Source organism: Esox lucius, chromosome 8 (assembly GCF_011004845.1).
Source record: "Esox lucius isolate fEsoLuc1 chromosome 8, fEsoLuc1.pri, whole genome shotgun sequence".
NCBI lineage: Eukaryota > Metazoa > Chordata > Actinopteri > Esociformes > Esocidae > Esox > Esox lucius.
Window position 1 is genome coordinate 21,037,275 of NC_047576.1, and position 12,946 is coordinate 21,050,220.

At 43.1% G+C, this 12,946-nt stretch overlaps 1 protein-coding gene across 4 annotated transcripts in view; it reads right to left on the reverse strand.

Annotated features, from left to right (window-relative positions):
- The window catches only part of scfd2 (sec1 family domain containing 2), a 103,743-nt gene that overhangs the window by 11,449 nt on the left and 79,348 nt on the right, over positions 1–12,946 (reverse strand). For all 4 annotated transcript variants that reach the window (XM_010872211.4, XM_010872209.4, XM_010872210.3 and 1 more), the window contains one exon: positions 5,127–5,272. In XM_010872211.4, the coding sequence (XP_010870513.1) occupies positions 5,127–5,272 (146 nt within the window). The remainder of the gene's footprint in view (positions 1–5,126; positions 5,273–12,946) is intronic.

Consider the following 12,946-nt stretch of genomic DNA (forward strand, 5'->3'; position numbering starts at 1 on the left):
CAGACAGATGCTGTGTGCATTTCATAAAACAAATATGGAATACTTAAACTTCCGCACACAACTAAATATTAGCTCAGTGAGGTCAGAAAAAAGAAATTGGGAGTAAACATTTTAAAACTAAACAATTCTCACATACTGACAGAGAGGGAGAGACAGAGAGAGACAGAGAGAGAGAGAGAGAGAGAGAGAGGTAGAGGGAGAGAAAGAGATAAGCGTAGTGGCCCACTCATTCAAATGAAACAAACAAACCAATTCATTAATCTCCCCAACCACCCACTACACAAAAAACAGCCCTTTAATAACCTCAGCTTTAGTCATCCTTTTAATTAGGTCTGTCATAACATTTGAATTACATTTCCCTGTTACTAATACACATTCCTCCATTCCAAGTCAGGACTCACCTAAACACCCACACTCTCAGCAACATCGGAGTAAAGTTTAGAATGAACAGGTTTTATCAGAGTTATCACCTGGTTTTTAAAGAGTTATGATAAGCTACGTATCAATGGCTTCAGGCAGAATCACTACTAAACACTGATCAAGAACCAGCACTAAAAAACCCATGAACAATTCAGTGGCCAGAACTGTATATTGTATATTTACAAGGCCATTCAGAAAAAAAGTGTTTACCTCTGTAATAGAGTGCCACTTGGTTAATATGTTTCCTACTGAATAGAGCTTCCTCTATTTAGTCTTGTCAGACTCCTCAGAGACAGTTGTTGCTATAACAATGGGAGCACATGTTTAGTTATATAAGACAAACAATGGCGCTGCCATAGATATAAGATCCTATACAGACACCTTGACCGTGAAGTGATGCTGTACAGTGCTCTGGATGTTTTGGAACAGTGAAACAGTTTATCATCAAGTCTTTATACTCCAAAAATAAAATAAATGAGGTTAAAGTATACTACATTCTTGGCTTTTATTTTTAGAGTTTTTGTTTAGACATGTGTTCTTCTATTTAGAAATGACAACAGTGTTTATAGTCCCCCTATTACAGGGAACCACAATATGGTTTACTATATTCCAGAGAATCGACCAACTATGCTTCCTAGGTAAATTGCAAGAAATAACCAGGTTCTCAGTATTCCCATTCAAACCGGAAGTTCCATAAAAAATCATAATACCGGGAAAATATTACTGTTAATGGAGAAATACACGTAGATCTCTCTCACATTTGTCCTTTTCTCTTTGGATGTTATACTTGTTCACACTTGCTTGTCATATAGTTGAGATCAAGAACCTATAGTTCAGATCTAAACCCAGTGGTGAGTTCAGATCTAAACCCAGTGGTGAGTCCAGATATAAACCCAGTGGTGAGTCCAGATCTAAACCCAGTGGTGAGTCCAGATCTAAACCCAGTGGTGAGTTCAGATCTAAACCCAGTGGTGAGTCCAGATCTAAACCCAGTGGTGAGTCCAGATCTAAACCCAGTGGTGAGTCCAGATCTTAACCCAGTGGTGAGTCCAGATCTTAACCCAGTGGTGAGTCCAGATCTAAACCCAGTGGTGAGTCCAGATCTAAACCCAGTGGTGAGTCCAGATCTAAACCCAGTGGTGAGTCCAGATCTAAACCCAGTGGTGAGTCCAGATCTAAACCCAGTGGTGAGTCCAGATCTAAACCCAGTGGTGAGATTCCTGAGTCAGTTTCCGGTTTCCAGTGGCTAGCCTTTTGCTAATCAGTTTGAAAGTAAGGGAAAAAATACCTAATGTTATTGCTTCTCAACAACATTACTGACTCAAGGAATAAAGTCTCCCATCCTTTGTTTGTCAATTTACTGTTGCATGAAGTAACACCTTGACAATGTTCTCAAAAAGACCATCCAGAACGTTCCGGGTATGGACCCTGGTGGATCCTGCTGGATCTATCAGGACGTCAGAACAATCCCCATCTTCTGCTCTACATTTACAGTTACTAGACCTTCAAACAGAAAACAACATCCTCTCTACACTTCTCAGAAGGGGGTAAGTTGTGTGTCTGTGTGTGTGTGTGTTCCCTTGGAATTGTCTCTAACAGCTGTGATACATTTATTTTCTATTCACTTATTATTCAGATGTTTTCACTTCAAGCAACCCCAGTCACATTTTCTAAACATACCACCCGCCCTTAAACATCGGATTCAATTAGTGCCGCTTTTTCTTTGAAAAGCCTTACTTCAAGAAAAAAAGGACTTGCTTCCCAGCATGGAAAGTTAGATGGAGCAGGTACACATGTCAATAAGCATTGTTTGTACTTTAATGATTGTTCATGAGGGTCATTTAATTAATTCTCTACTAAGCAAAGCTCCTGTCAGATTACGACTTAGACAAACTATTTATTAAAGCAGGCCTATATGATGCAAATAAAATAATCTGCATAGTGAGACAGATACACATATTCACACACACACACACACACACACACAGAATATGCAGCACATTGTGTATTGTATTTTGTCAGCCCAAAATCACACAATGTTCCCAGCCTGCCTCTGAAGCCACCCCCCAATACACTGTCACCAATATAGTGTCTGGCACTTCAGTCTGTTTTTTATGTCAGAAAAAGGGGGGGGGGGGGAGCGAGAGAGGAAGAGACAGTCTAAGAAAGAGTGAGAGGAAGACAAAGAGACTGACAGACAGGAACAAATAGTGCAAGAGACCAATTATGAGACTTGCAATTACAGAGGAAGATAAGTAATTCTGACCCAGATAGACATATTATTATAAGTGAATAAATGTATGTGTCATTTTGAATGTCAAGTAGTTCCAAATTCAGCACATTAATCTGTCTCTATCTAGGTCCTTGTGCCATTTGTCACCAACGTGTGTGTGTGTGTGTGTGGCAGAATGTGTGATATCACATAATATGAATGTAGCCATGGAAATACTCAATCTAATGTACTTAGAAACCAGTGCATATTCCATGATTACATCAGAAGAAATGTACTTTAGGGTCTCAAGTGTATACAATTAAAATGCCTCCAGGTATGAGGGGACAGAAAGAGGAGTTTGGCCCAAGCAACATGTTGATCCACAGACATCAAGTTAATTTCACTTGAAGAGTGACTAACATGGGAGGGTTCGTGGTGAGAGGTGTACTGAGCCTTTATGTCTGTCAACAACAGTGACCCGCCAGCCAAGAGCTGCTCCATTTAGCTCTACATCTACAATCCAACAGGGACAAGAATGTTCTGTTTGGGCCTGAAAACACAAGCAGCACAACCGCAAAACCTACACATACATTTGCACATTGATTAGTCAGAAATGTTGCCACTGTTTGGGGCCAGGCAGAGAAAGGTGTTTGAATCTTAATTAGGGAAGGGATCATGACCAACAGAGAGAGATGTTGTCTGAAAATGCACACCCTTGGTTGATTATCCCTTTTATACGATGGCTAAAATGTGGCCTAATGTATGCAGGAAAGTCAAAGTAAATACAAATACGGAGACAACGACTGCTCTTTTCACAGACAGTCTGGCAAAACTGAAACCTACTTGAACAGACTCAACCATCGGGTATTAAAACCCCAAAAGCTGCATGATGTTAAATGATGCTATGGAATTATGTGAAAATGTGTAGAAAGCTACCAAAGAACAGTTGACACCGCATTTTCCTATCACACTGAAAGAACTACATGAACAAATGTTCCCATCACACTAAAAGAACTACATATACAAATGATCCCATCACACTGAAAGAACTACATGAACCAATAACCCTCCAACCAGTGCCACAAACATACATTAAGTTTGTTACAGTGCGGCACATGACGACATTTAATATAACTGCTACGCAATACACCAGCTAGCAAGCTGTTGCTGAGTTAGCTAAAATTTGTTTCCCCAAATTCTCTTACTGCCAGCTGCTACAATTTATCCAGCTGATCAAAAGGAACTACTGATGAGAAAAAATGCTGCCTAGCAGGCAGACTGATACTCAATAATTCTGGGTTAGTATGATTACAATTAAGGCACTCCGTTGTGTCACAGAGAATTAGCCTCTCCTTACTAAGTATCTCTGCTAATTGTCTATCTTTGGCAAACTCAAAGTTAAGAAAAATCTTGACTACACTCAGTGAGCATGGTAGAGGTACAAAGATATAAAGACCCGGCTCTAGAGAGAAGACAGACTGTGCACACATGTACAAACACATTAGAGATATTTTCCTCAGATCATGCAGAATCTAAAATATTGAAAGCAAATTAAACAATAATACACCCCCATATCTCTAAGGTGAAAGATTGCAATGTGCAATCACAGCAGCAAGATACTTTTTAATCAAGAAAACTGTTGCCATGCGAGAAGGGCAGCCAGTGGAGCATACACAACACTGTACATATAACCAATATTCATCTGTTTGATTTTCCTTGCATATTTGAACTTCTGTATTGTCACAACACTGTACATAGCTAATGATATAACATGTCCTTGTGAAACGGAGGGTGTAATGTAGACAACCCCAGCATCCCAAGGTTAGGTTTCCAATAGCTGCCTAAACTCTTTTCCATTAACACTACTTTCCACTTTCACTGCCATTTTCCCAACATAAAGTATAGCTCTGTTAAAAGGCTTGGGCTAATGCTTTTCTGCTTGGCATATCCCTAGAAATAACCCTGTCCTTAACTGTCAGAGGTTCAATCTAGATGAATCCATTCAGAAGACTTAACCATGCAGTTTCCTGTCAACACAATGTCTTGCTCGTCTCTTCAGGAGATATTTAATCACAGTGGAGGCATCTCGGAATCAGAGTAGCAGCCTGTTGTAGTATTGTTCTGCTAGCTGGGAGGTGAAGCAGAGCTGTTCACAGGTACTGTATGCCAAATACACAACTCTACAGAGCAGGACGTCTGCCGGTTTGTTACATAAAAGACAAAGAGATACATTGACAATGCCCCACGACTAGGTGACAGACTCCTTCAAAAGGCTGTGGATCTGATGTTAGACCAGGGTGCGAGGGCAACGTCTTCTAATCCACCAGGGATGTGTCCATTTGAATGAAGGTGAACTGGACAGGGAACTGTGATGGGAGGGGAAATGTAGAGTACAACACCAATATTCACGATCACCCTCGAAGGTTGTCCCGACAATCAACTACAACCTTCTGGACTTTGTTGGGGGGTGTGTAAGTGTACGATTGTGAGTGACCTGGTGCACTCCGTCGCTGGCTGTGTAGACCGACTTGAAGTGTTTGAGGTGGTCTCGGGCATGGCTCAGCTCTCTGAGTGTCTCAAACACCCCCTCTACAGCCGTATGGGCCCTCTCCATGGTCAGCTCCGCAGAACAGCTACAACCTACACAGATGTAGAAAGAGAGGAAGACAGAGGGACAGAGACAAAAAGATAGGGAACATTTTGAAATAGAAGAGAGAGAGACAAAAAGACAAAGAGAGAGAGAGAGGTTAAACGCACTTTGGGATTGTAGTTATTATGAAGGTCTTTTAGAAATGGCCCAAAGCGGAGTCTGTTGTCTTGTTTCTAAGAAACTCTTTGTCCTGTACATGTAACTCAATAACAACAGTGAAACAGGAGGAGAACAATAGACCCTTTACTCACCACAGGGAATGTTCTCGTCATGTATAATCAACAGTTTATGAGGCCCCATTTCAAACAAGAGCCCGGGGAAGCAAAGGTTTGCTCAGCAATAAAGCCAAAATGACAGTGACATAAATAGAGGTGGCCCAGTTATGTTTTCTGTTGATGAGGTAAAGTGGATAGTAATAGGTAACACAGGCACTTCTCCTCACTGCCTACCTAGTCTCCCTACACAGCCTTGTCTCCCCACATAGCCTTGTGTCACCCCACACAGCTTTTTGTTGTTGAGCTTGTTTCTTCCTCAGTCAGGACACTGACCAGCCAGGGGAAACTTCCTGGTACCTCAGAAAAAAAAGGAAACCAATGTTGACCTAATAAACCCAATCTACAAAACCAGATATTGACTAAATACTGTACCTTTGGTAGTCAAGTATGCTATTAATTCTCTGCTAGATGAGGTTTCCCTGACATCTTAGTTCTGGCTGGATGTGAATGTGCATGCATGAGTGATTTCCATCGCGTTCCACTGGTTTTTCCATCAAACCACTGGAATACAGCAAAGCAGTTGATTTAAACGTACATGACTCCATTTAAGCTCTCATTACCTCTTAGGTAGAAAATACTAAGAACATGGGTGTGGTGCGCCTTTCTGTGTAGACACGTGCGTGGACAAGTGTGCGTGCGTGAACAAGTTTTATTGTACTTCTGGGGACCAAAAATCCCCCAATAAGGAAAATGTGACCTATTTGCCAGGCCCTATAAGGAAATAAAGCTATTTTCTGCTCAGTGGCTGGGTTTAGGATAAACATTACAACTGCATTTAGGGGTTTGGTTTAGGAGCAAGTGTTAAGGTATTTTTTAAGAGTTGCGGGTTAGGGAAAATAGGATTGTGAATCTCCACGGATAGAAAAACACCAAAAAACTTGTGTGTGTGTGTGTGTGTGTGTGTTTACAAGCAATTCCCGATTAACCATTAATATTCATAAAACCCTCCCAGAAGAAACGTCTTGATCATGTACATGAACTAAACCTATCCGATGTTGTGCCCATGTACAAATGGATATTCTGTGACAGCGGGTTATTTTGCCCAGAACACCCTCTTCACCCTGCATCTTTAACTGAAGTCAATGGGGCTGGCCAGCAGTATTTTCGTCAGTTCTATTTTGAAAAGTTAGCTATCCCCACATGCCCCCTAACATCAACACAATGAGATAACATACACAGTGTGGCCTTATTCCCTGTCAGGGTTACATCTGGATTACCGCATGGTTATTGTAGTCCCCGCTTCTCCAAATAGAGGCATCATATTTAGCCCAGACGGGTCTGTTGTTAAGAGATGATGGGCACTGGAATGCAAAGTGTCTCTCTCTCAGTGGATTTCAATTCCCCATCATTTGGCTGGGTTAGCTCATTGGCCAAACAGCTCGCAGTCCCATCAGATAGACAGCAGTGTGAAGTGGGAGAGTGTTGGATATGGGCTTTATCTTTCCACAAACACATGGATAAGGGAGGCCAGCGCGCGAGTTAGGCTTCCTGCAGAACTACTTAAAAAGGCTTAAAAAGCAAGCGAGCGTATTTGCATATTGTCAAGTTTAACAGTTAAACATCCACTAGAGGGGACTTGAACTTGCAGGGACGCTTTCAGACCAGAGTCACTGACAGAATGTCTGACTCACAGTTCAGAAACACGTTTGTTTTTCCAAAGGTCACTACAAGGATTTCACCTAACAAAGAGGAATAAATGCATAGAAATTAAATGACTAGAACAACAGTCACATTAAACTCAATGACTGGACCATTCTGTCATTCTACATCTATCCCTTTAATCTTATCCCCCAAGGCAAAATCCAAGACTGCAGGTAGTTAAACAAAACAAAAGGAAAGAAAACACAGGCCTCGGTGACGTATGGTTAGCCACGCCATGCCGTCTCGTTCAGGCTGCCAGGAGATATAGCGTGAGAGCGCCGTGATGGGGGCTGTGAGAGGTGTGTGTGTGTGTGTGTCTGCGCGGAGCGTGAGAAGGCTGCTTGACTGGTTGCCAAGCACACAGGGCTGCAGGTCTGGAGCAGGCTGCCAGGACGGGACACAGTCTGTGAGTTAGATGTCGATCGCACCACCGCCGCACCAAAACTGTCCACGGCAGAGCGGAACGCCTGGGTGCGGGTCTCACACACCCTCTCACGCAACTCTGGGAAGGGGAAACCCCCCCCAACCCTCGGCACCAAGCACTAACGTTAGTGGGCTGACCACACGTTGTGCGTACTTGTTTGCTCGTGTAGGTACACAACGAGTCACGAAAGTGCATTCGAAAATGGGTGTGTGCGTGCTCTCGCGTGCATGAATCATGTCAGAGATTCCAGAGTGCGAGTGTGTCTGTATCGGCCCAGGGCCTGTAATGGCCTCGTGAGTGCAGACACAACCTATCGAAAAAGGCTCCAGTAGCAAACCAGGCACTAATTGGAAGCTTTTAGGCCCATTTACCAATCCCCTCCAACAGTCACCAGATCCATTATCAAATCCCAACTAATGGGATGTTTCTCCTGACCCCACGTCTCTCCAGCACCACGCAGAACCTCCTCAGTCATACAGAGGGAGAGAAACAAAGAGAGAGAATTATGGACAGAAAGAGGGGAAAAAACACGACAGTGTGTTAATTAGATCATTGAAAAGAAGACAGACGCGAAGTGCAACAGGAAGCGGTGGATGGAGACTTTCCGGAAGATTCTTAACGAGTGGTAGATAGGAACTGGAAGGTGATGCTGATTGGCTGGGCGAGCAGACTGGGTTGTGCTGTGCGTAATAGGTGACGTGCAGAGGTTCATGGCACCACCAATGAATTGGCCAACCACAGGCGGGCAGGAGAGACAGAGCAGCAAGGATAGCCGATAATAGAATCCGACCTGTTGCAATATGCTCACTGGTTATAGAGTCACCAGGGTTGGGGTCAATTCCATTTCCATTCGAGTCATGTAAGTAAATACACAGAAATTCCAAACCTTTTTATTTTCAATGAGGAATATTTTACTTTTGAAATGACTGGAACTGAAATGGATTACATCGCTAACTTTCTTAACGGAAAGAATGTGGGGAAGAACAAAAGACATTGTGGTCTACAAGGTATCAACCATTAGCTGCACATAGCCCTGCTTCAAGGGTCCGCTCCAGTGGAGAAGCCCGAATTAGTGTACACACACTGTCTCCTCATTATCCTCCAGAACACATAGACACTAACCCCATAGCAAAGACCATTCACTCCAGAATGAGGAGGAATGTGGAGTTCCGATAAACCAACTATAAATAACTTGGGCTAATTCTGTAACCTGACAGATATTCTATTTTGGTGCGAGAAAAGAAGGGAGGAGGTTGCTGTCACTTCAAAGGAAGACAGATTCCTGTGGATAAGGAATCGTCAGAGCTTATATCAGCGCCCCCCTCAATCCTCTGAGGAATGCGGACTGGCACTGGGAGCTCTCTCCTGGCTCCTTCATCCCATTCCTGTCTCATGGAATGCCCCTGGAGGAAGGAAATACTGTATACAGTAGGACTGCCTGCCTGCCTGCCTGCCTGCCTGCGACACGTTGTTGAACATTTTAGTCATTCAGCAGACGCTCTTCTCCAGAAGGACATATCCAGAGGGGCCTTAACAGTTTGTGCATTAATCCATAGATAGCTAAGTCAGAAAATCCCATATCATAGTGACAGTATACCCCAACAGCTAGCATTAAAGCTGGGCCTATAGAAGGGAAAAGGTCAAGTACGAGTGTTGGTAAACCAAAGATGTTTGGCACAGTACATTAAAGCTGAAGATGGTAAGAAACTTGGCTAATTATAAAATGCATTTCTCTAGTGATCAATTGTATTTATTCAATCGCAAAGGCAATACAATTAAGAGAAAATTTACAATATTGCCCTTTTTTAACAATTTCAAACCATTCCCACCCCCAGACAACACATACAATAGTAAGAATATTGCAGTTCTACACTCTGTATAGCAGGGTGTTAATATTGCAGTTCTACACTCTGTATAGCAGGGTGTTAATATGGGAGTTGTACTCTCTGTATAGCAGGGTGTTAATATGGGAGTTGTACTCTCTGTATAGCAGGGTGTTAATATGGGAGTTGTACTCTCTGTATAGCAGGGTGTTAATATGGGAGTTGTACTCTCTGTATAGCAGGGTGTTAATATGGGAGTTGTACTCTCTGTATAGCAGGGTGTTAAATTGGAATTGTACTCTCTGTATAACAGGGTGTTAATACTAGAGATGTACTCTCTGTATAACAGGGTGTTAATACTAGAGATGTACTCTCTGTATAACAGAGTGTCAATATTGGAGTTGTACTCTCATCCCCATGGTAACTAGTTAATGTCATGTCCAGTAGGTCAGCCAAAGGCTGCTGAGGTCCAGTAAGAGTGGACATCTGACCTGAGGTAAGAATCAGCAGAGTCTGTTCTCTCTGGACAACAAAAGTCAGTGTTAGTCAGAGCTGGTTCCAGAGCAGCTGGACAGAGTTATCAGCAGTCGATAAGGAAGAAGCTTGCTAAAAAAGGTGGGGAGAAAGCAGTGCTCATTATGCTATATTAAAATGTGTCGACATTCACGCACAAATGTCGAGAAACAGATACAAACCTTAACTTAGCAATGCGTATTGTTTGAAAAATAGGTACTGTTACTAAGAACACATTCTTGTTAACAGCAATGATCTTGAAGCAGTTAGGGTTAACTTGCTTGCTGAGTGATGGAATGACTGGGATTTAATCCAAATGCCCAAACCAGGTACAGGATATTAAGAGTTCTGCTTTGGTAGGAAGAGTGGGACTTAACAGTTGTGTGTAAAAATTATGAATCAAAGTTTTAACCTCAGTATGAAAACACCATGGACTGAAAAACAGCAAGTGATTATGCTACAACGTTACATTATTAATGTATCTGCTACAATAAGCAGGTATTGGCAAAGGAAAGCCTTGACTCTACAGTGTCTAGTCTACACGTCCTCAAAGGTCAGAGGTCGAGTGTGAACTCTGTATTAAGAAATGACCTAATGACTTCCCGGAGACAGAAATGCTGCAGTATACACCTTAATCCTCTCTGCTGGGGCAGAGAACACCAGCTAATCACTAATCAGACCAGGATCAGCCCTCTCCCTTTCCTTTGTCCATCACTCTCTCTGCCCTCCCCCCCCTCCTCATGGACAGGACAGAAACCATATCTCACTACTGATGTCCAAACAGACGTGGGTCCTCCCAGTAACTCCTGCCTACAGAGTTACGGAATCGAGCCATGCAGGCTACCGTACTAACGCCAACTCGGGGGCACAGTAGTGTCTCCTCACTGTGGTTGGGACAGAGAAGAGAACATCCACGGCAGGCTGGCCAGTCCTCTCCTCCGGAGGTATCTGAGCTGAGGCCTCCTCTCACAGGGTTCCTCAGGCTGTCGGGAGGCCTGTCTGTACCACCCTGACTGACACACACACGCCCTGGTTCCCCCAGCATGTCCTCCTGACGCAGGCCACTGAAGATGACATCATCTCCACAGGTGTGCTCAGATGATAGTGGTGTTTTACGTTGTCTGAGCCCCGGTCGGTACATCACCAGAGGTGAGGATACAGAAGCCAATAGGCAGGGACCTGCCATGTTGTCTTCAATAGTGGGAACAGACTGTACTGTGCAGAACAGAGCTGGATGTTTACACACAAGAAAAGACAGTGGCCCACTGATCATCCTACTCTTTATAAACACCCATGAAGTCATCCACCAGCAGCTGATAAATACAAGCAGCTACCGATTAATACACAATCCAAGAAGGTAAGCAACCTTTACAAACATGCTTACCTTTGTAAGGCTACACAAAGCATGTTTGTAAAGCACCACAATATCCAAAATAGTGATCACCATGAACAAATATAGAACATTTCAGACCAAGTCAAAAGAACAGATCCCTCTAGGTGTAAGCTGAATGTACAGTATGACTGGTTAAGGACAAAGTGAAAATCAGGCAGGTCTGATGCCCAAGAAACACTGGACAACTTGTCATTTGTATTTAGGCTATGTGTAGTTCCAGTCATCAACAGCACTAAATTAAAACGCCACAGAACTACCAGAAAGCTACAATGAAAAGTGGTTCTCTTCCTAGTTGAACTAGGCTATAAGGACTCCTCAACACTGATTGTTAATGGACCGAGATCTGTGTGTGTGTGTGTGTGTGTGTGTGTGTGGGGGGGGGGGGTGGGGGGGTGACAGTGGAGACAGCACTGGTTAATCACAGGGTAATGATTTGCTCAATTAGCCACAGACAGCAGTAATTTAACTGTCTGAGTGCAAGGGTCTTGGAGTAGCACAGGCCGCTATCTTTGTCTGAGGCTCAGGTTCACACACATAAGCATGCAGGCAAGAGGCCAGGGAAGCAAATATGCACGCACACACATGCACACACACGCTCAAACAAACACTTGAGGACTGGATTGATTTTAACAACTAAACTTCGGTAAAAAAATATATAAAAAATAAAGTCATAGGTCCAGTTAGAGCCTTTTTAATCCATCAGAATGGTGTCAGGGTGGCCAGTCACGTGTGTTTACGGCTCCAGGGCCACTGGTCAGAACAGGAACATGGATAGTAGAGGAGGCACAGCTGCAAGAAGCCCACTGACGTCAGTTCCAGAAACAGACCAGGCAGATACCGCCAATCAGTTGAATCACTCATTCGTAAAGGCACTAAAGAAAAACCTTGAGACCCCTCTTCATTTACAAATAAAGAATATCGGCAAAGAATGAGGATCATGTTATAACTCTCTCTCCTGCTCTTTCAGATAGAAACTCTAACACGCCAGACTGCATCAGTCACCCTCACTTTGTCTGACGCACACACACAGCTGATATCTCCACCATCAGCTTCTCAGCAATTCCAACAACTTCAGAGTGATGCATGTGACTCACGCACCAATCAGCAGGCTACTCTTTCATTAAGTGCCAAATTCAGATCTTTGCATCGCTTCTTGGCAGAGATAGCCCATCAACGTCCCATAATAATTTCCCCCTGCATGACTGTGGTTGCTGTTGGAAGTGTGTGAATGAGTGTATTATAACAGCCGTGGTTATATAGTTTCATGAAAAGTAGCAACAATAAGAAACATCTGGGCACTGAGAAATCCAGTTCTTACACAAAGACAAAGTACAAAAGTGACAATGCTGCAACAGTTTTTGGTTTTAAATATAGTATGGAGGAAGAGAGGAACAGAGAGATCGTTTTGTTCTGTTTACATTTCTAACAAAAACACCAATTTCTTTTGTTAGAAATGCAATCCGAAGCCTTGGTGAAGCTCCATTACCTTAGCTGCATGGTAGACTGGGTCTGGTAGAACACTTCCTGACTCCCTTCAACTTACATAACTACTGCCATGATTCATACACACACACACACGCACAAACACACACACA